General features: G+C 45.3%; 1 protein-coding gene across 3 annotated transcripts; it reads left to right on the plus strand.

The window, feature by feature from the left end:
- Nucleotides 1-27,205, plus strand: KLHL20 (kelch like family member 20). 3 transcript variants are annotated; one of them, XM_036387950.2, is made up of 13 exons: nt 1-271; nt 2,251-2,311; nt 9,258-9,831; nt 13,862-14,020; nt 15,058-15,152; nt 16,355-16,470; nt 17,240-17,423; nt 18,742-18,885; nt 19,099-19,232; nt 20,171-20,379; nt 22,923-23,029; nt 24,736-24,816; nt 24,909-27,205. In XM_036387950.2, the coding sequence occupies exons 2-13, from the start codon at nt 2,289-2,291 to the stop codon at nt 24,937-24,939; spliced, it is 1,857 nt and encodes a 618-aa protein (XP_036243843.1). In that variant the 5' UTR covers nt 1-271; nt 2,251-2,288; the 3' UTR covers nt 24,940-27,205. The 3 variants fall into 3 exon arrangements, with proteins under 3 accessions (XP_036243843.1, XP_036243844.1, XP_036243842.1); XM_036387951.2 differs by having other exon boundaries at nt 132-271; nt 24,736-27,205; XM_036387949.2 differs by lacking the exons at nt 1-271; nt 2,251-2,311 and having other exon boundaries at nt 9,226-9,831.
- The last annotated feature ends 377 nt before the right edge of the window (nt 27,206-27,582 follow it).

The following is a 27,582-nucleotide window of genomic DNA, read 5'->3' on the forward strand; positions in this document are numbered from 1 at the left end:
TCTCTCTCCCAACGCTGACCGCTCTGATTCTCTGCCAGCACCCGCGGAGCCCCGCTCCTGCGGCGGCTCCGCCACTCGCCGGGGGCTCCACACGGGCTCCCCCTCACGGCCTGGGGGCCGGGCCGCGCTGAGGCGGCGGCTCCGGGGGCGGAAGGGGCGGGCGCGGCTCGGCGGCGGTTGGCGGGGGCCGGGCCGCTTCCTGCGGCTGAGGAGGCGCTCGGGCGGCGCTGCGGGACCGCGGCTCGGCGGTGGCGAGGAGCCCGCGCCCGGCGTGAGTGAGGCGGCTCTGCGGGCCGGGGGGCGCGGGGTGGGCCGGGCAGCGCTGCCCGGGCGGGCTGGGGCAGCGTGGGCTCCGCGGCTCGGCTCGGCACGGCTGGGCTGGGCTGGGCTCGGCGTGGCCCTTCGGCCGGGCCCGGCGGAGGGGAGCGGTGCCCGTCCCGCAGGAGCTGCCGCCGGCCGAGCCGAGTTGTGCCGCGGGGGCTGCAGGGCCGGGCTTTGCTGGCAGAGCCACCCCTGAGCCTGTTGCTGCCGCGCGGACAGCGCGGTTTAAATGCCTTTATTTTGCCTGTATACGTGTGTGTGTGTTTTCCCCTCCTCCCCGGCTTTCAACGTGGGTTTAAGGGGATTAAATCTAATGCAACGGGGGGCTAAGAATAGCCTGCTGCACGTTCCCTCGCGTGTGCGGGGTGCTCCGGGGGCTCACGGGACAGCCCCGGCGGGACGCGGCCGTGCCCGGTGCCCCGGCAGCCCCGAGCTCGCCTCGGAATCGCTACGCGGTGCCCTAACCGGGAGGAATTGCCTGTCTTTATTTGGGAACCTGAGTAATTTGCAAGTGTGGCAGACAGCAAGTCTGAGCTTATTCTTCATTAGCCAGCTCCGCTGGTGTGTCTGGGATAATGCTCCTAGAGAGTGCTGCCTGTGAAATAAGGTTCTTCTTCACGTAGCTATAACAGTTCTGTAGTTCAATTTAAATATTTCATTTATTGTTGGGTACAGGGTTCCAATCTGACAGTCCCAGGCTTCCAAAAATGATCTTGCTTTTCCTAAATTTAATTATTTTTTTCCCTCTTGTGAATGCTACTTGTGTTTATTTTAAGGTTTAATTCATTCTCATTCTGTCATTGCTTTTCCCATAGTTCAGTGGTTTCCCGTTTCTCGCTTGTTTCTGGAGGGGTAGAAGCCTGTGACTATCAGTGTGGAAGCAGAACACCTTTCTGTTCTTTTAATAGATTTTTACAAAAAAGTTAGGCTTATTGCTTTGAATAATAATTGAATTAAATGTACTCCTAAGTGAATAGCTATCGAAAATGAAATTGGGGCAAACGATGCCCTTGTAAAAAGGGTTAATTTACATTAGAATTAGAAGTTAGTGGTTGAATATGAAAGGCCTGTGCAGTTTGCAACTGTTATTACTCTCAGAAAATGAATATTTGGAGTGGAAGTGTAGTGAATGTCAGGCAGCATCATTCATCTTTGCAGATGTAGTAGCATTATTAGCATCCCTCTTACCTCTGGGGCACAGTTATCTTCAATTTCCAGACACAAGTTTTATCTTCTATCAAATTCTGGCTCTGCAGTGTAGCTGGTGAGCAGCGCTGTGCTGTTTATTAGGTGCCAGCCTGCCTTAAATCTCTGCTAAATGTGTGAGGCAGAGATACCTCCTGGCTCCGAGCAAGGAGTGACAGTGAGCACCCTGTCACTTCAGATATTTTTCCCTTTGGTGGAACAGTTTTAAGGATTCAGGGAGGCAGGCAGTTTGCTGACTTTATAATGTGTGTGTTCTGTTTGGTAAGGAATCTTTGTGCAGCCGTGGTGGAAATGTTTTTAATGCTGGTGATGTTTTCTTCTGCTTTATTCTCTGCAATCCAGGTATTGTTAATCTGGGATGTGAATTTATAACTGGATAAGAGCTCAAAGGCACATTAGGATGTGGTTGTGGGCAGCTCTGTTCTCTTAGAGGAAGACTGAAGAAGGGAAAGAAGGTTATTTTCACTTGGAAATTGTTGGTTTCCTTAGTTTTTACAGAGACAGGGTAACTGAGAGGTGTTTTAAAAGATTTTATTCTATTTTCAGTCATGATGAATAGTGAGACACAAGAGATATAAAACTTAACACCATTCTATCAGAATACCAAAAAGATATCAACTCATTTGTAGAGACAGAGCCTAGCAAAGCATTCCCTCAAAAATTAAAAGTAACCCATAGGAAAATCACCTTTTTTTCTCTTTCTTTGTTTCCCTGTTGGATCAGGTCTTGAAGTGTAGGGTGAAGGTTTCTCTTCACGGTGCATGGACGGAAAGCCAATGCGCAGGTAAGACACAAAAACAATTGTTCTTCTCTTCCCCAAACAGGATAAATCATGTGGGTTGGTTTTCTGTGTGCCTGGACTGTAAAATGTTGTGTGGTTTTGGATTTTTTTTTTTTTAAGCCTAGCTATGGGGAATTGGGAAATAAATCATTCCTCTTTAGTCCCTTCTTAAATATATTTAGTTTTCAATATTTACAAGGCCAGATGTCTTTAAGGAAAAGTATGGAAGACAAGTTACTGTAGTTCTCCATCCCCTTTTCCACTTCCCCCATTTACTATCATGTTTAAAATTCAGTATTTAATTACTTAGGTATCGAAGCTGTGGAAAATAGACTGCCTAGGAATAAATTAAACTTGATTCCCAAGGGGCATTATTTTTCCCTTGAGGAAGAGAGTTTGGTGAGGTGTTGGGTGAAAAGGAGATTTCCTTTTCTAATTATGGATGCCAGCTGCCTCAGTTCTAATGAGCTGGAGATGCAGCTGAAGTTTAATTCAGGGGAGTTCTTGCTGTGGTTGTGTCAAAAACATTCTCTCTCATAGAGGGAAAAGTTGTCACAGTAGTTCAGCATGATGACAGGTTTGCAAACATGGTTCCCTGCTAGTTCTTGTTGATTTTCCTTGCTTGATGGCAATCCACAGCAAAATTTAACAGCAGATACATTTCTGTACATGATACAGGCTGTGTGGAAGCAAAGTTGCCTGAAGTTCTTCACCTCTGAATGGATTGGAGAGAACTCAGGCAGCTTGCTTGGTCTGTTTGTGCTCTTTGGGATGTTGAAAGAAGGAAAACTTTATTGTGGGTAAATATAAACGTTAATGTAAGGGGAGGCAAGGCTTTTAACCAGAGATGAATATATAGAGCATTGTTAGCCACAGAAACCATTAGCCTGGGTTCTGTGTAAGGAGGCAAGAAGAAAGTAGCCACTTAAACCCTTGAAGAATGGCACAATGCTGTTTTAATTAAATGAATTTTAATGAATTTAATTTGCTGTGCCGCTGCTGCAGTTCAGCAGTGAGTAAACCTGGGCCATGACAGAGGCTGAGCCTGGGTATTGTGCTGCATTTTTGCCAAGATAAGAAATGTGGTTTGGTCAGTGAGGGGCTGTATGTGACTTTTGCAGTGAATTCCTTTTCTTTCAAGATGGATTAAATACCAGATGAACTTTCTTTCATTGTAGCCCTCTTCAGTGGAGATGGTTTAAATCTTAACCAGTTTTTTAGGCTTTGATGTTGTGCTCCATTTATCAAGATGTTTTTGCAGAATGACATAAAATTGATAACTAGCTTGGCTTGTGTTCTTGTTTTCTCCCTACTTTTTGTGTTCCTGATGGGGAAATTGAGGTTCTAAACTCGTTTCTGTGCCTGCTGTTTTCTGTGTCACACTGAGGCAGAGAATTCACGTGCTGGAGTTTGTGTCTCTGTTTGTGGGTTTGTGGCCTTGGACTTGCTATTGTGGAAGTTCTGAGTGCCACTCAGTTTTTGTTTTTGTGGTGGGCAGCAGCAGAGAGCTGAAGGAGTGGAGGTTTTTATTATTGCTGCAGCCTGGCCTGACAAGCACATCTCTGCTGTGAGCTGTGGACTCCAGTTCTGGAATACACTCACCTGCTTTAAGGGCTTCAGTGTGGCTTGTTAACATTTCTGTTTGTTCTCCTCCTATTGCCTGTCTTAGCAGGAAATGATAAAAGGTTCTTGATTGGATTTTGGCCACAGATCTTCCTATGAACTCCAGCTATGTAGATGGCAGAGCGTTTTCTTTTATCCTTAACTCAGGGCTCTGAAGCCAATTTAACACCCCCACGTGAGGTGGGGCAGAAAGGAGAAATAATGATCCACAGCTCTGCCTGCCCAGGTGGTGCCTCAGGTTTGAGCTTTTATGTTTTTCAGATTCTGGGCTGCTTTAGTGTGTGAGTCTGGGCTTCCTATGAGCTCTGTGCACAGAGCAGGGAGACAAAACAATTCCTGCTCCAGCTGGGCACCAAGGACAAATGATCCAAATCTCAGCCCCAAGAGCACAAACGTGGGCTGAAGAGAGAAAAATAAGAAAAGTGGGACTTCGTGGGCTAAAGCTGTAATTAAGCCATTAACTGCAATACACTAATAGACCAAAACTTCTAAAAGTGAGAGACCCCATGACCTGTCGAAGAGGGGAGTGGGGCTTGGCCAGTAATGGGTTAATAAACACAGTGAGATGGTATCAAATGTGTACAGCATTCAGAGGAGAGGAGGAACAGCTTGAACAGACAAGGAATTCCAGCTATTCCTGTCAAGATTATAGCAGGGAACACAGAATTGCTGCTGCAAACAGGATTTACCCTGCATTAGGAATGAAGGGGTGGTTGGGGCAGGCTGCTCTTGCTCACTGTCAGCAAGAGAATGTGGCTTTGCTGAAGGGAAAAACAAGGCAGCAGGGACCTCTGAGTGAAGGGCATGGTCCCACAGCACCCAGATGAGGAGGGCAGAGCAGGTCTGGTGGCCAGGGCCAGACAGGAGTCCTGGACCCCTTGGGCAAGTAGGGGTGAGGAAGGAAGGAGGGAAGTCAGCTGAGGATGGGTGGATGCACAGTCAGCTGCAGACGTATCTTCAGCATAGCTCAGGCACGAGGGCTTGAGCAGCTCCCAAACAAACTGGGGAAGCTCTCCCAGCTCTTCCTCACCCAGCTTTTTGCTGGCAGCCTTTTCCCAGCTTACAGCAGTGCTGGATCAGAGCAGCCAGACCCAGCAGGAGGAAGGAGGCTTCAGATCCTGGTCATGCACTCAGGAGTTTTCCAGCTACCTGGACATAGCTCTTGCCCAAAACAAACTACAAAAGGCTCAGGAAGGTTTTGGAAGGCTCCAGTAATGACCTCCTCTTTCAGAGTATGGGCATCCTCAGTTTCACCCTGACTGGGATGTCACAGTAGTTCAGCACCATGTCACATTTTCCTCAGTCAGGGTGAAACTGAATTTTCTGTTCTTGGTCAGTAAAATTCAAACTAAGCAATATAAGTAGGGTCCTTGCTGGTTTCCTTTTGTGTAACATAAAATAGTATTTCAGTCAGGTTTATCTGCTTGTTTGCATAAGTTTGTTGAGAAAACTTACTGGAACCTTGCTAGCTAGGCAAGAAAATGAATCATTTTTCCTGATAATCAGACTTCTAGCTAACTTGATGCCTGGAGTACTGATGCCACAATAAAGCATTTCCATTTACTTGGTTGGCTTGTTGTGGTGGTGGCTTTGGTTGGGCCAAGTCCATGGCCCTTGTTCTTGCAGCTCTGTAATGAGTATAGGAATTATTTCTTCATTTCAAATCAAGGCATTGACAGAAATCACTACCAGTTTGGTTTGTTATTTTTATTTGCTACTAAAATCTCTTGCCACTGAAATCCACTCCAGCAATGTATGATTTTTGGATTTCAATTGATGTTTTTAGCCTGAAATGTGTGTTCCATAAGCTTTGGGTCAGCCTGTTGTTTTCTGCTGAGCTGTGTTAAAGCCTGTTTGTAATCTTGTGCTAAAACACACACTGTCTTTAAAAAATGCAGATTTGAAAGTTAAGGTGTCCTTATGACAGCATGGGAGGGAATTTTCCCTAGGTGTGTGTTATTAGGTATTTTTTTGAACTTTGGGAGGAGCTGCTGTAAGGATGGATGTCTCATACATGCCCCTGTTAATGAATGAAATTTTGGGCATTAGTGGAATAAAATGGAGGCAGAGCAGCCTGTTCATTTAGCTGAGTTAGTGTTGCAGACTGCCTCTGTTCCCATTTGTACTTCTCAGCAGTGTGCCACAAAAACTGATCCTTTGTCAGCCCTTTTCTTAATCCCATTGTATTTGCTGATTTCCCCAGCCCTGCATTTTGATGGCAGCTAATCCCAGAATATCTGCAGAGCTGGGTGTGAATGTTTTATCCTGGCACACATACACATTTCCTCTGGATCCTCAGCCCTCCTTAATCACCCTGGCTATTCAGGAGCAGCTCTGAGTTCTGTGTGGGGGGGATGCAGCTCCCCTGCCATGTGAGAATCAAGTGCTGCCTTCTGTCTTTCACACCTCTAAGCTACTCACTCATCATTTCATTCTCTGTGCATATTTATGCATAATGCACTCAGAATGCAGTGGAATTACAATCTTTGTGGAGACACAAGCCAGCAGAGGTGTCCTTTAAATTCACACTTCTGTGCCTGTGTGTAGCAGCAACCCACCGAGCTTCACATCAAGCATCTGGGTTGATCCAGCTTGGAAATTCTTAAGCCAATTGATCACTGGCTTCTGTACCACCCAGAGATCAGTTATGGGTGAATCAGGAATGTTTGGTTGTTATTCTTTGTTCCATCCATTCAGTCTTCTTTAACCATTAACCAGCACTTTCTCCCCAGGAGTAAGGAGGCTGGGGACAATGCGGGCTCTCAGATCAATGCTGGTGGGAACAATGCAGGAATGACTGCAGTTCTTGCTAACCAGACACCTTTTCAGTGAGTTAAAGATGTGTTCAGCAGGGCCTCATTTGGGCAGAAAAATCCTGTTCTGTCCTGGCTAGGAAAGACAAGGGCTACTGCCTAAATATGGCCAAGTAATCCTGTGGCACAAGATGGTACATCCCATTGCCCTGTGTGGGCAGGGAGTCTTGGGCTGTGGGATTGGCAGGAATATTGGGTATTTCTTCAGGCAGCATGGCCTTAATCCAGTCTGTCTGTATTTAGAACCTGTGCCACTCTGAGATCTGCTTTAGGGCTGTTTTTAGTGGGAGATGAGGAAAATCTTATAGGTGGGACAGAGGGCTTGTGTGCTTTCAGGAAAACCTACAGGTGGGACAGAAGGGTTGTTTGTGTGCTTTCAGGAAAACCTACAGGTGGGACAGAAGGGTTGTGTGCTTTCCAAAAGGATGCCCTGTCCTGGATGTGCACCATCTCTTCTGAGCTGTAGTTACATGAAATGGGTTTTTATTTGGAAAATGCTTCTTCTGTTCTTTGACTGACAGCCTGGTCAAGACAAACTGTCCAGAACTGTAGTAGCATGTGTTTTAAAAGAGCTCTTACTGTGTTCTTTTTTTTCCTTCCAAGGGTTGGTTTGACATAGTTCAAAACTCTTAATGCATAATAAAATCAACTCAGCTTGCTTAGCAAGAGCCAAACTCTACAGGGGAATGTTTGTCACCACCTTTCTACATCTTTTGGTAGAGGGATTAAATTACTTACCTTCTGGCCTTGGCTGCTAAGGACTGTGAAAATAAGCTAATTAGGTAAATTAATCTTCAGCCCAGGTTTCTTGGGGTTTTTGCAGGGGTACCATTAATTGTGGTTGGTGTGTGTTGCTGCAAGGGCAGTTTAGTTTATGCATTGTTTGTGAGGAACTTGGCAGAGCTTCAAGAATGATTGTCAAACCCCCCAAAGGTGAATTTGGGTTGTGAGGGACAGGAGTGGGTGGAGGAGAGTGAGAGGCAGTGTAAGAGCAGAAGGATTTGTCAGAGGTGTCAGGGAAGCAGAACAGTGATGGATGTAAAAAAGATGGAGCAGGGATAAAAGTCCAAGGCATTTAAGGTGCAGAGGCTGAGCAGGAGGAGCAAGCAGCAAAACCCAAAGGGGAGCCTCAGCTGGATCTGTGTAACCAAGACAGGAGGAGGAGGTAAAGGTCTAAAATATCTGAATATGATGATCAAGGAGAGGGTGTGGAGGGAATGGGAAAACAGGCTAAGATGCAAGTAAATAATTTGAACTGCTGCAGAGACTGGTTTCCCAGTGCTTAGAAAGTGCATTTGACATAATAATGAGGGGAAAAGATGTGAGGTGTTTGTTTTTTAATTCTTTCCTTCAAGCCTGTTGCAAATTACGTTGAGCCATGGCAAAGCCAAGCTTGATTTCTTTTTAACTCTTAATATGAACAGTGGGGTAGTGACAGCTCACAAATGCCAATGGATCAGGGAAAAACTGGTAGTGGCCAGCATGTTTTGGGTCTTTCAGTACATCTTCAGTGGTGATAAACCATCAATATTCTGATATTTTGCTCAATGTCCTTTAATTGCTCTAAGTGATGGTTTTCCTTTGATGTGGGAGGAGGCAGCAGTTTCCTGGTTTTTCCTAATTGCCTCTGAAACTGGGAAGAGACTGTGTTTCTTCTTTGTGCCTGTAACTTAGTTTATGTATTCTTAAGTGATTCTTCATTTCTGAAGTTACCATCCTGACTTCCTGTTCTTCCTTTTTAGGTAGGTTGGCAGTGGTGGATACTTGTTTTATTTTTTCCTGTTTGGTTTGATTTGGTTTTGCCTGCCTTCTGCCATTCTTGGGGAAGATTAACCTTCTTTTGACACGTGTCGGGGAGGGTGGGTTGAGTCAGGAGACTCCATAGCTCAAAGATAATTGAAGAGGTGCTGATTAAAATGGGTATTCTGTGAACCTGAAAGATGCTCATGGTAGTCTGCAGGCCGTCTTGAGCTCCTGAAGTCTGTGTGACAGTTGAGAGTGTTCAGACATTACAGTGATAAGTGACCCCATTAAAAAAGTAGGTAGAACAGAGAAGTTTGGTTAAATCACAGAGCTGGAAATCCATCTCCACCTCTGTCAAAGAAAACTCCAGCATTTGACAGTGGGCAAGCCAGCTAATCTGTGCTTTGAGTCACTCTGTGAAATGGGGATAATGTGCCTTTACCACACGAGGCTACGGCGAGGTTCAGCTCATAAATATGGATGTGTAGCTGGATATTACAGCCGTGTGTCATAGAAAGCCTATAAAAATAGCAATAAATAGAAGCTTGCTGCAAGTTGGCCTTTGTTTACTTCTAAGCAAGCTTTGCTTGGAGATGGATTCCTCTTCCACGTGGTCACGTGCTCGTTTCCACCTCCCGCCGTGGACTTACGGGCAGGGCTTGTGTCTCTGTCCCTCAGGCTTGTGCTGGGTGCGAGCTGTGGAGCTTCAGGTCCCAGCTGGCTCTGGGATCCCTGACCATGGTGCTGTATCTGTATCTCCTGCGCTGCAGGTGTGCCAGCACTCGCCCAGGAGAGACCGGAATGGACGTGACCAGCCGCTGCACCCTCGGAGACCCCAACAAGCTGCCCGAGGGCGTGCCGCAGCCCGCGCGCATGCCCTACATCTCCGACAAGCACCCCCGGCAGACCCTGGAGGTCATCAACCTGCTGAGGAAGCACCGGGAGCTCTGTGATGTGGTGCTGGTAGTGGGGGCCAAGAAGATCTACGCCCACAGGGTGATCCTGTCGGCCTGCAGCCCCTATTTCCGAGCCATGTTCACCGGGGAGCTGGCGGAGTCGCGGCAGACCGAGGTGGTGATCAGGGACATCGACGAGCGCGCCATGGAGCTGCTCATCGACTTCGCCTACACCTCGCAGATCACCGTGGAAGAGGGGAATGTCCAGACCTTGCTGCCAGCTGCTTGTCTTCTCCAGCTGGCTGAGATCCAGGAGGCTTGCTGTGAGTTCCTCAAGAGACAGTTGGACCCTTCCAATTGCCTGGGCATCCGGGCTTTTGCTGACACTCACTCATGCCGCGAGCTGCTGAGGATCGCTGACAAATTCACCCAGCACAACTTCCAGGAGGTAAGGAGCTGGCGTGCTGGAATTGGGATGTAAAATGCATCAATGTGGCCTGTGAGAGCTTTCAGCAACTCTCATTTTGTCCTTTGTTTCCAAATCCTGCCTTTTCACCTGCTCTGTGCCCTGATAGTGATGGGTGCCAGTGATGGGACCCATAGTGATGGGTGCCAGATGTGCCAGATGTTAAGTGGAGAGGAAAGAGGTGGCAGGACTGTGTTGTACCAGTGGATGGTATATGATGCACAGCATTTCTTCCCTGAAAGGTGTGTGGTGAGTGCTTTGTGGGAGTCAGAGTTGTGGGTGCAGTTGGATTTGGCATTGAATCTGTCCTGCCTGCACGATGGTTTGACATTCCACTCCTCTTTCAGAAATATTCTGGATTCTACATGGTTGGAGAGGGGGAAGGTGTTAAAAGTAAGGACAACACATCAACAGAACTCAAGGAATTTGATGTTGAGCTCTGGGATTGGAAAAGTGGGTGTTTGGGGGAGCGTGAGGCTGCCTCAGGGGAGTCTTCAAATCCCTGGTTGTAGCAGAACTAGAGTTTTGCATCTATTATTCAGCAGAAGCTGTCTGAAAGTAATTCAGATGTGTAATATTGTAGCTGACCTTTATAAACTCAAGTTTCTCATCCTTTGTTAATTCTGCCTAGATGATTTTTGGTGAAAAAAATAATGTCAGCAGCTGGTTCAGAGAAGGATCAACATAATAATTAAGGATTGTGTGAGCAATAGTCAGAGAAAAGTGGGTCTTTACTGAACTGCTACAGAAAAATCTCCTCTTCCCACCAGCTTCACAGGGAGATCCTTTCCAAAGGGAGGAACTCCAGGAACTCCTGGTGCTAATTTAGTTTCCCCAGAGAAGCAGCAGTATGGAAGTGCTGTGAGTGATGGCAGCTTGTGTCTTTTTTTTTTCCCTTCTGACATGTAAGAAGCAGGTTGGAATTGTATTAATTTCAGTCAGGTAGTACTTAAGAAAAATCTGAGCAGGAGCAACACAACAGAACACAACTGTTGGACACAGTGAATACAATTCTTGGTATCCAAAAACATCAGTTTACTATAAAAGCTGCAATTAAATACATCTTTTCCAACCAAATAGAATTTTCTGGTAAGATGAGTGTTTTTTTTTTTTTTAGAACTTGGTGGTTTCCCAAAGCCCTACATTTTAGCTGGCCACTTCATATCCTCTGTGCTTGCTCTGCACTTCTTTTCTTCTGGATTTGTTGGTTTGGTTTTGTTTTTTTTTTTTTTGGGGGGGGAGGTGGGGGAGCAAAATGCTGTCCAGATGGTTGTTTATTTTCAGTGCTTGGTTGTTTTACTGGTTATTAGATCTTGTTATTACATGAGTAGGGCGTGCTTACAAGCCTCTAAATAACATTTTAACAGCTTGACAGTTTTGTTTTAAAATGTTTTAGTATTAATACATGCAGCTGGCTGTTAAGAGCTGCTCGCTATGGGCCTCTTTTCTTTTGCAGTCCCTTGAAGACAACTTTCTGTCTTCCTTATCCCTGTTAAAGCACAAGGAGGAAAAAGAGAAGAGAGCACTCTTCCTCGAAGATGATGCAAATTATAATTGCCTTGACTTAAACACAGCCTCTGGAAAAGTGAGGCTTAGATTAGAGCACTATTTCTTTGGCCTGGGCAGGTTTTGGTGTCCAGTTCAGTGCCCCAGGAGTTCTGCAGCTCTTCATCCTTAATAATCACTTCTTTTGCTCCCACTGTTTCTCTGCAGACAGTATCAGTGGTGCTGCTCCTTGGGATTGCATCCCATTCTGGCAGTATTTTCCATCTGGGGAGTGCCTTGGTGATCCCTGGGGGAAGCCAGGCACTTGTCTGTTTAACATCATCCACTGTGGAGGTTGAAAACTGATAAAAAAAGAAATAAAAAGCTGATAAAAAATTTGCCTTCCTGTGCAGAGGCGGTGTGGTCATTGTTCCTCCCAGCTGGCAGAAAGCAACGTGAGCTGGGAATTTCCTGGGTGCCAAGGTGAAATATTGAGCAGCAGGCACCAGGCCAACCCATGCAGTTACTTTGAATGCAGTTTGAATTGCTTCATGTCCTCTGCTGTGCTAACCTCTGCTTCTATTAAATTTTTATGTGTATTGCTGCATTACATCATTAACTTCTTGGTAAAATGTTTTTGTCAGTTTTTTCTATTCCTCCCAATTTAATTTGTTGCCTATAACTCCTAGTGGATTTTGTGCATATAATGTGAAATGGTTCTATTAGCAACTCCACTGTACAAGAACAGCCTTTGTTTTTTTTTTTTTTTTTGTCTCTTGACATTTGTGTGTAGGGAAAAATTGTATTTATGGGTGGACAACTTGCACTTTTATCAACAGACAAAAATTGGACTCTATATTGTATAGTCTGACATGAATTCTCTCTGTTTATAAAAGCACTGATGTTCAGGAATGCTGCAGAGGAGCCAATTCTTGTCCACTAAGCAAGTCAGTCAAATAGATCATTAATATTAGTCAGGTAATTATGAGTGTCCTGATAATTAAGCCAAAAAAAAGCCAAAGCATTTTAAATACTGATTTGTTTTACTATGTAAACTAACAAGTTTTACAGTAGTAATAATTTGGTTTAAAGAAGTGCTTTGAGTTTTGTGAGGGCATCAATGCAACTGGGTGTCCTGAGGGTAAAAGGGAGAGACTGGATGAGCATCTTTAACTTGGGAATTTCCACAGCTGCTGTTTCCAGGCTCTGCAAAAGCTGCATTTAAAAACCATCTGAGTAAAGGTTACACATAAGCTTTGTAGGAGGAAGGGAGACTATGGAAAAAAGCTGATCAAGATCTTCAATGACCAACCCAGTTCCTACTTAAAGGCTGAAGGAGTGTGTGGGCCAACCTTGCTGTGGCCTTTAGTGTCCCCAAAAGCTCAGGGTGCCCAAGAACCAAGTCTGGTAACTGATCTCATGGTCCTCTTTGTTCTTTTTTAATAATATTTTCTGTTGTCAGTAACTGCATATTTGTTCAGTGCCCTTAAATAACTTCTTCAGGTAATTAAAAGGACTGCACAGCTGACTGCTGTTGAGTTGATCGTGTCAAAGAGTGTTTTTCTTTAATTTATGCAGCAAATTGTGAAATAAGTCACGGAATTCTAATGTGGTCACAGATGATAAGGGCAAGCCAGCATTCAGTTATTTTCTGTCCCTTTTGGAAATTGCAGGCTGCAGACTGGGACTGCTTGCAGGGAAGGTGAGCTGGCAGTTATCAGTCAGGCCATTTCTGCAGTTTTAATTTTGATTCTTGTACCTTTCCCCATCTATCTGGTGTCTGTGCAGGAGCTGTGGTGGTGTGTGAGCTCCCAGGGCAGTCTGAGTGACTCATGCTGTGTGAGCAGTCCCCCAGCAGCAGCCAAGGCCTCCTGAGAAACTTGGTTGCTATCTTGGATGCTGAAGGAATTAATGTGTTTGTCAGTGGCTTGACTTTCACAGGAGATCAGTCCTTAGGGGCTCTGGAGGCTCTGATTCCCTCTTTAGTGCATCTCGACTCCTGCACACTCCATGTGTATATTTAGAGCAAATGAAAGAGGCAGGATCAGATGAGTCTCCTGAAATATTTTCTGTTCTGCCACAAATCAGGCTTTCTGTGTTCTCTGCAATGCCTCTGGTAACTTGTTTGAGACTCTTATTTTTGTGCTGTTTTGCTTTCCTCTGCGCTCCAGTGCTGCTTTTTAGTCACGTATTTATTGCGGGTTTATTTCTGCTTTTTGTATTAGACACGGCAAACAAGGAGGCTGATTTTAAAGAAAGGCTTTGTTTTTCCTGAATTTTGAAACCTGATCAGTGTGGTTTAACCCTTTAAAATTGTTAAAGGGTGTAAAAGGCACGCCCATCCATAAGTGTCTTGTTGTGTTGCTGGGGGCTGTGTTCTGCCCAGTGCAGCAAACCCTTTATGTGTGTTGGTCTTGGAACTGATGGGGATTTGGCTTTTTACTGGGTCAGTCCATGAAGTGCTGGAGTGCTGAATGGCTCTGATGCTTTGTCCTTACTCCCTTCCTTTTTCCTCTGCCTTTCCCAGGTGATGGAGAGTGAGGAGTTCATGCTGCTTCCTGCCAACCAGCTCATAGACATCATATCCAGTGACGAGTTAAACGTGCGCAGCGAGGAGCAGGTGTTCAATGCTGTGATGGCCTGGGTGAAGTACAGCATCCAGGAGAGGAGACCCCAGCTGCCACAGGTAATCTTGGGCACAGACACATTCCAGGCTGCTTTATCCAGGGCCAGAGGAATGAGGGGTGCTAGGGTGGTGCCAGAGCACTTCTGAATGATGTAAAGCCACCAAAGTTCTCTCTGACTCCCACCTGTGTTAGGTGGCTTGCACTGTCCTTCATCTAGGCTGGCCAGAGCCTTCATTAGGGGATTTGTTGGATTGTTCCTAGCTAGGACTTGCCAAACGAGCTCACTCCAGCAGTCTGTCCAGACAAACCTGCCTGCACTGCTTGGAGAGTCGTATCAACACCACAGTGGAGAGGAAAAGGCTTGTCTCACTTTGCAGTGCTTCTTTAAGCTCTGCTGCTTCATTTGTGCCTCAGCCCTCACGATGTTACAGTGGAGCTTGTCACAATGGTTTTGTTGGAATGTGATGCTTCATCTAAGCCAAGGCATTTCACAGAGCAGAACCCATTCTGACAAAGCTGTCAGCCCAAAGCCTCTGAAGTCTGGGCTGGATGATCAAAAGAGGTGAGCATCTGCCTGCCTCCCTGTTTCTGCTTTGGAAAGAGATGTTAAATGCAATTTTATTTACTGGAAAGCTTTTGAAAATGGTTTTAAGTAAACAAACCACACTGGAAAAAGCTGCTCTTCTCAAGGCAGCTTTTAATGCTTTTATAACTGTTTGCCTCTGTCTATATGTGCTTGGGCCTTCAAATTCTAAACTCTTCTGAAAGATGTGTTGTTTCTTATTGTTCATTTACTCTTCAATACCACTCAGGTTTAAGAGAGCTAAATGCTTGATAAAACACTAACTTAACTAGTGTTCAGGCAGATGTCTTGACATCTGTAATTTTCTAAAGGTTTCCAGCTGTTGATAGATTCAGTGGATTGTCCCTTTCTGAAGACTGATTTTCTGCTGGGTATCTAAACTGGGATATTGAAAGGGCAAATGTGCTGTGAGACAAACTGCATTCAACTAAAATTCTCTTGTTTTCCATTTGGCTTCTTGCATCTCTGTGGGTATCTGTGGTTTCACCATAGGTGTTGTGGTTTGTGTTTCAGGTCCTGCAGCACGTCCGCCTGCCCCTGCTGAGTCCCAAGTTTCTTGTGGGTACAGTGGGCTCTGATCCACTCATTAAGAGTGATGAGGAATGCAGGTAAATCTCTTCAGCCATTTACAGAATTGGATTATGTTGTCCCCTGAAACTGTGCTCATTTGTCACTGGTAAATGGGTGGTGCCTCATAATTTCGTCTTTGGCAACTGGCAGGATAGGAGAAGCAAGAAAAATTGTTTTCTATTTGCATAATAGTCACTGGTGCACCCTAGAAGTGGTTTTGTTCTTTCAAGTTTTCAGTGAAATGGCAAACTTTGAGTGTGCAGTTTGACTGTTGATAAAAGACCTTTCAGTGTATTGGTTTTCATTTTGCCTTTTTTTTTTTTACCTCCTCTAGTCATGGCCTCTTATTGCAGCTTAGCTCTTGCATGGCTTTCATGATGATCTCTGTGGGATCTAAAGTAGTTTTTCTATGTAGAATGTCTGCACTTTGATAGCAGAATTGAACTCTGGGATTAGAGTCTGCTCTTTCCCACAAGGATAATGCAGGGAAGTTTTCATTTCCTCTTTTTATGGTATGAGTCTCACCTTTCTGGTTCTGCAGAGTTCTGTATCATCCACAAAGCAAATGATCTGTCTTGTGCATATTGTAAAGAAGTTCAGGGCATAGGCTAAATTATTCTCTTCCTGAATAAGCATTCATACTGGGGGAATTCCACATTTGTAGAGGGAAGGAGGACTTTTTGTTCTTTTTTGTTTTATTCGAGGGTTTGGAATATTAAGATTGGTCCAGGTGGCAAGTCATGAATGGATGGACAGTGTGAGCTGGCCAAAGCTGATGGAGAAAATATTCATCAGAAGGGTACTATCTCCATCTATTGGTCATGTGTGTATTATGTATTTGTGTGCTTTCCAAGTCCTGTTCTCTTCCGAGGCAAAACCACTGACTGTTCAGTTTTTAGCTTGAGGCAGGCTGGGTTTTTCTTTTCTGCACAGTAAGCCTGACAAATCTCTTGTCATATGTATTTTTTTTATCAGTCTTTTTATAGCAAGCTGTATCTATTATGAGCTCTGGCCAAGCACTGGTGCTGGTTTGCTGCTGTCACTGTGTCAGTGGCTCGTGAACAGCCGATGAGCATTGAGGTGACAGCGTGAGTTTAACCGGAGCCGCTCACGCTCTTCTCCTGTGACTTGGCAATACCTGAGGTGCATGACTAGTGCTGGCTGCTCTTCCCATCAGTTCTGATTGGCCCCTTCTCCCAAGACTGAGCTCTGGGGGTTAATATTTTCCTGTCTTGCACAGGGATCTGGTGGATGAAGCCAAGAACTACTTGCTGCTGCCCCAGGAGCGGCCGCTGATGCAGGGACCGCGAACGAGGCCACGCAAACCCATCCGCTGTGGAGAGGTGCTCTTTGCAGGTGTGTGTCCCTGCAGCTGTGTCTGTGTGTCAGCAGGAGGTGCTGGAGGGGCCATTTGAGGAGTGGCTGAGGTCACTTGGTCTGCTCTGCCTTGAGAGGAGAGCTCATCATGCTTTACAGCTTGCTTGTGAGGAGGGAGGAGAGGCTGGCACTGATCTGGGCTCTCTGGTAAGCAGCAATAGAACCCGAGGGAATGGGCTGGAGCTGTGTCAGGGGAGGCTTCATTTGGATATTGGACAAAGGTTCCTCACCCACAGTGGAGCACTGGAACTGACTTCCCAAGGCAGTGGTCACAGCACCAGGCCTGACAGAGCTCAAGAAGCATTTGGACAACACCCCCAGGCACATGGTGGGATTCTTAGGGCTATCCTGTGCCAGGCCAGGAGTTGGACTTTGATCCTTCCAACTCAGGATATTCTGATTGTATGTATTTTTCGCACTGGCTTAGGCAAGGAGACTCCAGGCAGGATTTTCTGGTGGTGGTGTTCCCATAAAGTCTTCACAACCTATTTCTGATGTGACCTATTCATTAATATTTGAAAGTTTGAGTTACCTTATGTTTCTTACTCACATGATTTCTTTGGTGCTGTGCAAGCCACAGCATTTCCAAATTTCAGTTCAGGCCCTTGAAAATCTCCTTCTATTTTATAATTACAAACCTCAGAAGGAGCAACTTAGAGACGAGTCTGCAGGGGGGATTTGTGCCAGTACAGGCAGTGTGTGAGCTCAGTGAGTGTTTTTGTGACCCTGGTTTGGTTTTTGGCTGCAGTGGGGGGCTGGTGCAGCGGGGATGCCATTTCCAGCGTGGAGCGCTACGACCCCCAGACCAACGAGTGGAGGATGGTGGCTTCCATGAGCAAGAGACGCTGTGGTGTCGGGGTCAGCGTCCTGGACGACCTCCTCTATGCTGTGGGAGGCCATGATGGCTCCTCTTACCTGAACAGTGTGGAAAGGTAGGTCTCCATAAGGCCCCTGTGCAGAATTTCAGCTGTGAATGTTCATGTATGAATCACAGTTTGACAACCACTGCTTTTGGAGGCAGAGAACACATATTTGTTTCTGTTCTCCAAGCACAGAGTGAGCTGTCCAACACTGTCCAGTTTCTCATTAGACAGTGACTTTTTATCAGCTGCTTCTGTATTTGCTTTCTATAGAAACTGCTAAACACATGCAGCTGTATCTGCAGCTCACCTGCACCCTGGGTGCAACCTCTTAGGAATTGAGTTCATTTTGCTGTTTCCTCCTGCCTTGCACACCTCTGGTGCAAAATCTTTTGTGCCACATTATCCCCAGCTTAATGGGACAAGCCAAACCTCTGGCATAAGGAGGCAGTCTCTAGGAGATGGGTGTGGGTGTGTTGGGAGGAGTGGTGGTCCTGGTTAACCTTCCTTGCAAGTGAGGGTTTGTTTTTAGTGTTGTTGAGGAAGGTTGTGGCTGCATTTCTCTTCACAGAGAAAAGCAAGGCACAGAAGGTGGAGTTACAGTGGGCATTCCTTCGATGCTGAGGGAAAGATCCTGGATTATTTTTTTTGTTGAGTGGCAACTTGAGAGTTAAGGAACCTTGGCACATAGGCAGGAGAAGGAAAATAGGTCAGTTTTAGGCCTGTGAAAGATTGAAGTCAAACAAGTTTTACCAAGCTTCCTGTTTCTGGGAGCTGTATAGGGCGATTCCCATGCCTGAAAGCCACATGACTCAAGCTCTCCTACTAGTCTAAATCTTGGCCCTGTAGCAAACCCAATGAGCTGTAAAAATACCTCCTTCCACCTCGAGCCTCCCCTTCTTCCTACCTATCTCTCTGAATGCTCCCAACTTCCCAGATAATGACCCTTGTGTTGTATCTCCCATGTCCTGCATTTCTTTGCTATGCACTGCATTTCTTTGTCTGTGGATTCCCAGGTCCCTCTTGTTCCTGCATATTTTATCTGGAAGTCCCAGTGCTGGCTGAGTTCCTGTGTGAGCTGCAGGGAACAGAGCAGAGTTAACTCTGCTGCAAGTTACCACATGCCAGCCAGTCTCTCTCAGGAGCCTGAACCTTTGATCTCCAGCTTGATTCATCCCAACCTGCAGTTTGAACATCCCTGGAATAACATGGAGGGGATGCATTGTATCACTTCAGGGCTTTTATCCAGCTTACAAAGAGCTGTGCTGCAGTTGAAGCTCAGGATAGGCAAGTTTCACAGCCTTAGTAGAGCTCCCAAGCATGGGAGAGTCTGAAGCAGACCTAGGCAGGTAATTTTTGCTGTTTGGTGTGGTTTTTTTTTTTTCTCCAGGTATGATCCAAAGACCAATCAGTGGAGCAGTGATGTGGCACCCACCAGCACCTGCAGGACCAGTGTTGGAGTAGCAGTTCTTGGAGGTTACCTCTATGCTGTGGGTGGCCAGGATGGTGTCTCTTGTCTCAACATTGTGGAGAGGTACATTTTAATTCCAAAAAAACTTCAAAAAAGTGGGCACAGCAAGAAAAAGGGTCTCTTAGAGGGTGCAGCTAATGCAGATAAGCTGGAGAGGGGATAGGAACTGTACAAATCTTACAGGGATTTTTGTTTGGGGAGAATAAAGTCAATCTTCCTGCCCCTTTGTGAAGAGGTCAGCACTTCCCTCAGCTCTGGTGTTTATTCTTTTGCCAGGTACGATCCCAAAGAAAACAAATGGACTCGAGTGGCTTCCATGAGCACCAGGCGCCTGGGAGTGGCAGTGGCTGTGCTGGGAGGCTTCCTCTATGCTGTGGGAGGCTCTGATGGAACATCTCCTCTCAATACTGGTATGCCTTTTGCTGGCCCTTCGTCCTAGGCAGGGCTTGTCCTGGTCCTGGGAGCCTGTCATATTCCCAGATGGCTGTTGAATATCTCAGTGATCAGTTGGTGGAGTTTTTTCTTCTTTAAATATTGTTTTGCCATACAATAACTCACTCTCCAGACTTGTGAGCCCCTACTACCTGATTGTGTGTCATATTTTTGCTTTCTCAGTGCTTCATTTGGCAGTATGTCCTTAATACAAGGATTTGATCATTTGCATAGGAGTTGCAAGCAGTTTTTTTTTTTCTTTTAAATTCCTGCAGCAGCCATTTTTGCTGTAGGAAGGAAGGTGCCAAAGGTAAAACTGCTGCAGGTCAGTTTGTAGCATTGCCAGCTCCTCTTGAGTGTGGAGATAGGAGAGAGACTAGCAAGAGTTCTTGGGAAGAAAAGAGAGAAAAAAGGGGTTCATGGCTTTGGAAGAAAAGAGAGAAAAAAGGGGTTCATGGCTTTGGAAGAAAAGAGAGAGCAAATGGGTTCATGGCTTTGGAAGAAAAGAGAGAACAAACACGTTCATGGTTTTGGAACAGAGAACAAATGGGTTCATGGCTTTGGAAAAGAGAAAACAAAGGGGTTCATGGCTTTGGAAGAAAAGAGAACACAAAGGGGTTCATGGCTTTGGAAAAGAGAAAACAAAGGGGTTTGTGGCTTTGGAAGAAAAGAGAACACAAAGGGGTTCATGGCTTTGGAAAAGAGAAAACAAAGGGGTTCATGGCTTTGGAAGAAAAGAGAGAGCAAAGGGGTTCATGGCTTTGGAAAAGAGAGAACAAAGGGGTTCATGGCGTTGGAAGAAAAGAGAACAAAGGGGTTCATGGCATTTTTGGTGTGTGGAAATGAGGTCCAAAAGTGCCCTCCCCACTGCCTGCCAACCCTGCTGACCGCACACCTTCCCTCCCTCCCTCGGCAGTGGAACGCTACAACCCCCAGGAGAACCGCTGGCACACGATAGCCCCCATGGGCACCAGGAGGAAGCACCTGGGCTGTGCTGTGTACCAGGACATGATCTATGCTGTGGGAGGCAGGGATGACACCACAGAGCTCAGCAGTGCTGAGAGGTACAACCCACGCACCAACCAGTGGTCCCCCGTGGTGGCCATGACGTCCCGGCGCAGCGGGGTGAGTCTGATGCCTCAGGTTTTACATTTCATATTTTCCTGTCGTTGTTGCCATTAGAAATGAAGGGATGGGGCTATTTTCAAGCTAAGAATGATTTATTGCTCAAATAAACATCAGTCTCAGAGCCCATGATGTTTTAGAGGAAGAAGCATTCAGCCATAGCTCAAGAGGAGTCACAAGTTCTTTGTTACAAGGCCATATAGAACTTTCTAACCCAATAGACAGTTGCCACAGAATTTATTTTGCTTTTCTAACCTATCACCTTTATTTACTTCTGCTGCACTGTGGATACTTTTATCCAGTGGCTTCTGTCTCACTTGCACACTTGTAACTTCTAAACTCTTAGCTTATTCTATACAACCACACCCTTACATTACAAACCCTTCACCATCTTATCAATACAGTTTCTCACTTATTTAAAGCATATTCTTACAACTATAGAAACATAAATCTATCATTTTTCTGCTTAATGTCTGTGTATTGTACTTTTACATCAGTCCAAGCTTCTTCCAAGGCTGCAGATCAGATCCTTCAGTGTCTGTGGAAGTTCTGTTTTTCTGATTCCCACATATTCCAGATTCCATACTGCATTAGTTCATAACTCTGAACTCCATATAAAGTGTTGGCAGTTCTCCTCACAGCTCAGTCACACAGAACAATCCTTTTCCAGCCCCAGAACCAAGGGCACCACTGCATCTCCAGGCCCAAAAAGTGCAAACAACAGGGAATGGAGGAGAGCAAACTGGGAGGATGGGACTGCATCACCTGGAGCTGGAATTGGACAATGAACCCCAAGATGGAAATGGACCAAAATTTATAAAAGTGTGAAAACTTGTGACTGACTGGTCATCCATCTTGGGTGTAGCCTTGTACTGCCCAAGGTGTATCCTGTGAAGGCCTTTAATAAATCCCTACTTTATTCCTTTAATAAATCCCTGCTTTACTCCTTTAACACTGCCTACCCCCTGTTCTAGGTAGCCCCTCCAGGCATCAGGTGGGGCTTGGTGGGCTCCTCTGTGCCACGTGTCACCATGTGGGGACAGAGGGCACAGGGCAGGGTGTCATTGTCACTCTTGCTGTGGGGAGAGCACCCAGTGAAGTGTCAGTCTTCTCACAAGGCTCTCCTGCTTCCTCCTCTGCATCTTCACCTCTTCTCTGTGAGGGAAAAAGTTTGCAAAAACCTCTCTAGCAGGACTAGAGGGTGGAGGGATAGCCAAGTCACGCCCCAGACAGCTGTTGAGGATGGGGAAATGAGACATTTGAGGGTGTTTTTAAATATTTTTGGGGTTTGTATGCAGCCAACTAAGCCCGAAGCAGAGGAGCTTTTAGGTGACATAGCTGTACTTGGTATGAAACACCATGAAAGAACACTATCAAATTAGTACCTGGATCTCTCTGGATGAATGAGGAGGTAAAAACACCCACTTGCTGAGAGGAAAAAGCTGGGAAACTGGGTTAGCATGTGTTCAGATACATATTCCCAGCAGACTCTCATTGCCTTGAGGCATGTGTGGGAACAGGGTTCCTGGGCTTTCATTGCCTCTCCTCCTGAATGCTGTGAGTGACAGCAAGTTTCCATCCACTACTGATGGTGGTGATTTCTTGTGAACAACAGGTTACTGCAGTGTTCTCAGCAGCCATCATGGCTGGGGGGATGGAAATTCTCTGGGTGTTTATCATGAGATATTGGATTATGTGGTAAGGAGAGGCTGAGCTCTGTCTGTGTGTTAGTGTTCAGTGTCTGGTGAGGCAAGTATGACTCACAGTTTGAGCAGCCACTGGTTTTTGAGGCAGAGAACACATATTTATTTCTGTTCTCCAAGCACAGAGTGACCTGTCCAGCACTGTCTACTTCAGTTTCTCATTACACATTGACTTTTTATCAGCTGCTTCTGTATTTGCTTTCTATAGAAACTGCTAAACACATGCAGCTGTATCTGCAGCTCACCTGACTTCCTCAAAGCCAAACAGGGACCATTTTACAATGTGTACCTTCCCTTTTTTCTGTTATACTCCACGTTTTGCACTGGAAGTGATCATGTTTTGATGTTTCAGTGTTTTCAAAGATTAAATAGAAAGTCTGGAGGCCAAGGTGCTTACAGATGGTCCAAGCCACAACCTGAAAGGTTTGAGACCAGGAGCTTGCCTGTGGTTCTGCTACTTCAACCAAGTGTTGTGAGCTGGTAGATATTCTTTCTTGGGGAAGAATTTCAGTCCAGAACATAAGTTTTGTATGGAAAAGGTTTAGATTCTCATGTATTTATCATCACTCAGATGGTTCTATTTCTTGTAGCTGACAATAAGGGGAACCCTCTGCTTTTTCTTTGAGAGATTCTCTGTTCTGAGATACATATTTAACTTTCCATGTCTCATTTTTTAGGGTATTTTATTTGTGCCATGCCCTAAAGAGAAAAACCCCAACCCTCTCCTGCAGACTGCCTTTCACCAAACTCTGTTATTAAATAGTTTCAGTAATATTTTCATTTTAACCCTTCTTTTCAGTATCCCAGCTAAGTAGCTGCTGTCTGATGGCTGTTTTGCAGGTTGGCCTGGCTGTGGTGAATGGACAGCTGATGGCAGTGGGGGGCTTTGATGGCACAACATACCTGAAGACCATTGAGGTGTTTGATCCAGATGCCAACACGTGGAGGTAACTTGAATTTATGTGGCAATCAAACAGTGAAATCCAGCCAGAGCTGTCCCAGGCAAAGTAGGAATGTGGCACACACCATGACAGAGAACTTGTGTGGGGTAGAACCATCACAACATTCCCATTCTGGCTTCTTGCCTTGCAAGAAAGAACCACATTTTGAAAAATATCTCACTATGCCCCTTCTGTTCATTTTGGGCTGAGTCTCTCCTGCATCCCAGTAAAACTGAGCTTATCTTTAGCAGAAGGAACTCACAGCCACCATGTAGAATTTGGCCTGTTCACTTCTTGCTTTCAATGTGAGGCAGTGATTTCTGAATCCTTTTGGTGGACACAGAACACTTCAAGCACGTGATATTACTCTCCTTTAAATCAGCAGGATTCAGCCACTGGAAGAATCACCAAGCTGAGACAAATAATATGAAATTGCTGATCAAAATATATGCTGAGCAGAAAAGAAAGAGGAAAAATAGCCTTTCTAGTCATAACTATACTTGAAAACAATTGCTTGTGTTTTCAATTCCAAAATGCAATTAGCATAAAGTATCAAACTCCTGTGGCTATTTTTGCTGCTATGGTGATCTAGCAAGGGTGGGGAATGGGGAGAAATTATTGCTCTTATTCTTACTAGTGATAGTAGTAGTTTAACCCTTCACTGGTGAGAATGGCTGTCATGAGCAGCAGTGGAGGAATTTCCCCTGGTTTGGTGAGCCATGGATCCACAGGACCTTTGACTGAGGAAACCAGTTGAGGAGAGAGTGGTACATACATCAGGTTCCTTATGGAATGGTTTCAGCTACTCCCTGTGACAGTCCAGAGTTAGGAGTGACTGCCTGGCAGGCATTCACACAGCTCGGGAGATTATTCAAGGTATTATTAGCTTGTGGTTTTTTCCTCCACTAAACTCAATATAGGTGACCAGCTTCCATGGTCTTCCCTTTCTTTTGTATCTTGAAGATATTTTTTATTTTTCAGCTTGACTGAGAAATGATTCTGCTGCAATTTGGCTTTAACAAAGCTGTTTGGAGAACTTGCTTCTCCTGTTCTGCCAGCAGGCTCCAGTGGCACAGAGGGGGACATGCAGCTGCAATCTGTAGGGATCTGATATCCCTGTGAAATGCAGACACCATTGCAGTCAGCAGATGGTGCTTGGGATGTGTTAGATCTCAGTTGGCTCAGCTGAATTGTAGGGGTTTAGACATAAAAAATAAATTAGTTGAATTGAGAGGACTAAGCCTAGTCCTGTGTTACCCAAAACCTAGCTTAAGGTCAGCTACAGCTTACAAAGTTCTTTTCTTACCAGACAGGTAAGAAAGATTCTTTTCAGCTGAATGTAGGGGTTTAGACATACAAATTAAATTAGTTGCATTGGGAGGACTAAGCCTAGTCCTGTGATACCCAAAACCTAGCTCAAGGTCAGCTACAGCTTACAAAGTTCTTTCCTGTCTTGCACATTACCAGACAGGGAGCAGCAAGTATTTATTAACAGAAATTTGGTGTCAAATCAAGCAGCAGTTTCTGTTCTGAGGGAAAAAGGCATGAGCAAATACAGCTGTTAACTTATGAAGTGTGTAAGATGGGTGCTCCACAGCCTCTTCTTCACTTTAAGCAGACATTAAAGATGGTTCAGTGTTTCCCATGGCAGCTCCCAGAGGTTGGTGTCCCCACGGAGGAGGATGTGTGACTGTGGAATGTTGTCTCTGCAGGTTGTACGGCGGCATGAACTACCGGCGGCTGGGCGGCGGCGTGGGGGTTATCAAAATGACACACTGTGAATCTCATATATGGTAAGCTTCCAGAGGGAGGGAGTCCCCTGCCTTCTCATTCCTAGAAAAAAAAACAAACTGAAGAGACTTGTTGACACTGGACCTCTTTGCAGCTCTAGTATGCACGGTCTAGCTCCAATGTAACTCTTTGTCGGTGAACTCTTTCTATGGAATTCTAAAAACTGACATCTGTGAGAGCGTGCCCCGCGGGAGACCACGTTGTCAGACTCCAGGGAACCACTGGACAAAAGTAGAAGTGTTGCTTATGTCCGTATTTTTTCTAAATAGTTTGACATTTTTGGAATAAACCAAACTGTAACAGTTATTGTAGCCTAAAAGGATGCTGATGTAGAGCCTATACACTCTGTACTGGGAGTCTGGCCAGGAGGAGGCATTCCTGCTTTCCCTCCTGCTGTGGGAGCAGGGGATGTGGCAGCTGTTTGGTGGGCGAAAGAGAAAAAAAGTGATACAGAAAACATTGCTTTTGCCTTATTTACAGAGAGCTTCAAAAAAAAAAAAAAAGTACTTGACCTGCAAGGTGCCACCTTTGCACAGAAGCTTTTCTGTGCACAGAGTATATTTATTTTTTCATTTGATTTGTATCATGTATTTCCTTTGTATCGCTCACAGCGATGATTCCAGCTTTTTATATACATCTGTGTGTGCATATATATATGTATTTTATATATATATATGTATATGTGTGACTTGCATTTTGACCAGCTGGTGGTTTGGGCAGGGCTGTGTCCTGCCAGCTACTGTGGTTCCAACCCTTGTGGTATGATTTGGGTCTCTTAGAGGACAGGAGAGCTGTGAGATGGGTGCCCTGAGTATCTTTTCAGAACTGGAACTCTCATCGCTCAACTGAATCAGTCAAGTGCCCAAAAAGGGTGAGAGGGAAAGGATTTCAAGCAATGCCTTTTTACTGTACAAAAATTCAGCTTTTCTCTCCTCTCCTCTCTCCTGTGTGTGAACCTGTGCTGGTTTGAAGGTGAACCAGCAGGGGAGGAATTAACCCCACAGAAACACCTTGTGAGAGATTTCAAGTCAGAGTTGCAATTCAATAGAGAGATGACAATAAATGCAATGAATACACAAAGAGTGGCTTAAAACCAGTCCTGTTTAAACAGTGGTTGCAGTTCTGTTAGAGTGATGGGTGAGGTCTTGTCAAAAGCACTGGTCCTGTGGAAAGGCCTGGTCCTTCTTTGGATGTCCAGTGGTGGTGCTTGTGTCCAAGTCCCCAAAGCCCCAGATCATGGACCCTCAAAGCCAGGCAGGAATGTTGAATCTCTCCCCCAGAGCCAGGGATTTCCCAATGAAATGATGGAATCCTGAGTCATAGGATATTTGGGGAGTCCCTGACAGGACTCTGCCCACTGGCAGACATGACCCTCCTGAGGCTGGGTGCAGCTTTGTGAGGACAGAGAGAGAACACTGCACCCAGGTCCCAGCTGTTACAAAGGACCCACCACTCACAGGAATAATGCAGGAATAATATCAGAAATAATGCAGCTGGGTGTGGAATACATTTTGGCTACACCCACACTGGTACTTTATCCTGCAACACTGACAGAACTTAAATCCATCTAGCTCTAGCTCACTTTTAAAAGCCTTTTTCCTCCTGTTGCCTGCTTGATAGCAGTTCTTGTCTGAAGCAGGGTGCAGGTATCATCTGTTCATTCTGATACCCACTTCTTGTGTTCTTGCTGGAAGGGCAGACCCACAGCCAGCTCCTTCCTGCTGGAAAACCTCAGACCAGCCTCACCTCAGCTGCCCTCTTGTCTGTGTCTGTAGAACTCCTGACCATGATGGATGGAGCCCTCTCTTGGAGTGGTTTTTGTGCACTTTGCCTGTGTGTGGTTAGAGCAGGGAAAGGTGTGAGGCTCATTTAAGAGTTTGGAGGGGAAGGGCTGTTTTCTGGCACTGTGAATAACTGTGGAGTCACCCAGGACTGGGGGGGGAGAGCAGGGAAGAACTCAAGACTCAACAGTTCTGTTTTTACTGTAATTCCTATTGAGTATGGAAGAATGAACTTTTGCACCTGATCTAACTGTGGACCTTACTAAATTTCATTTTGAGAAAGAGGACTGTCAATTCTTGAGATGAAAAAGGCAGTGCTGACACCTTAAGTTCTTTAACTTCATAGTTTGATTCATGTAACTCAGACTTTAATGTGCTTGAATATAGTAAAAAATACACTACAGTCATAAATGGGACATTAAAACTTTTATAAAAGCCCCTTGCCCCCTAAAGGTTGGTATTCTTGTGTTTACATATGAAGATCATTTGCACCTTTACAAGGAAAACAAGTATTCTGTAAACAAATGTTTACATGTATCATTTATGCTTTTTTCTAGCATGAGTAACTTGTATAAATAGTGCTATCTTAATAAATTTCTTCTATGCTGTTCTTGGTTTGTTCCTTGGGGTGAATGAAAGCAGTGGGAGGTGTTTTTCTGTGGTTTATATGGACAAAGATGCTGGAGGGTTTTTTTTCCCCCCAGATAAATCCCAGTAAAAGAGGCTTAAAACTCTGCTGCTGTTTCTTGTTATCCTTCACATCACTCAGAGCCAGCTTTTTCTGGAAGGAAGTATCTGTGCTATCTGGCTAAATCTTATCTCTGCTCACAAAACTGCATTTAACAATGAGGACAACACAAGGAAGGGGTTAAAAGAGGCTATAAGAATTTAGGCTTTTAGAGATTATTTATGGAAATTTGTTGGAAGGAGCTGAGCATTAGATTTAAAACTTAGCCCTGGGTGTAACAGTCTTATTTTCAAACCAAA

This window comes from Molothrus ater, chromosome 9 (assembly GCF_012460135.2).
Source record: "Molothrus ater isolate BHLD 08-10-18 breed brown headed cowbird chromosome 9, BPBGC_Mater_1.1, whole genome shotgun sequence".
Classification (NCBI taxonomy): Eukaryota; Metazoa; Chordata; class Aves; order Passeriformes; family Icteridae; genus Molothrus; species Molothrus ater.

Coding starts and splice junctions, on each gene's coding strand:
- KLHL20 (XM_036387949.2), top strand. CDS start 9,226: ATGGTGCTGTATCTGTATCTCCTGCGCTGCAGGTGTGCCAGCACTCGC. Junction 9,832..13,861: donor CCCAGCACAACTTCCAGGAG/GTAAGGAGCTGG, acceptor TGCCTTTCCCAG/GTGATGGAGAGTGAGGAGTT. Junction 17,424..18,741: donor TACCTGAACAGTGTGGAAAG/GTAGGTCTCCAT, acceptor TTTTTTCTCCAG/GTATGATCCAAAGACCAATC.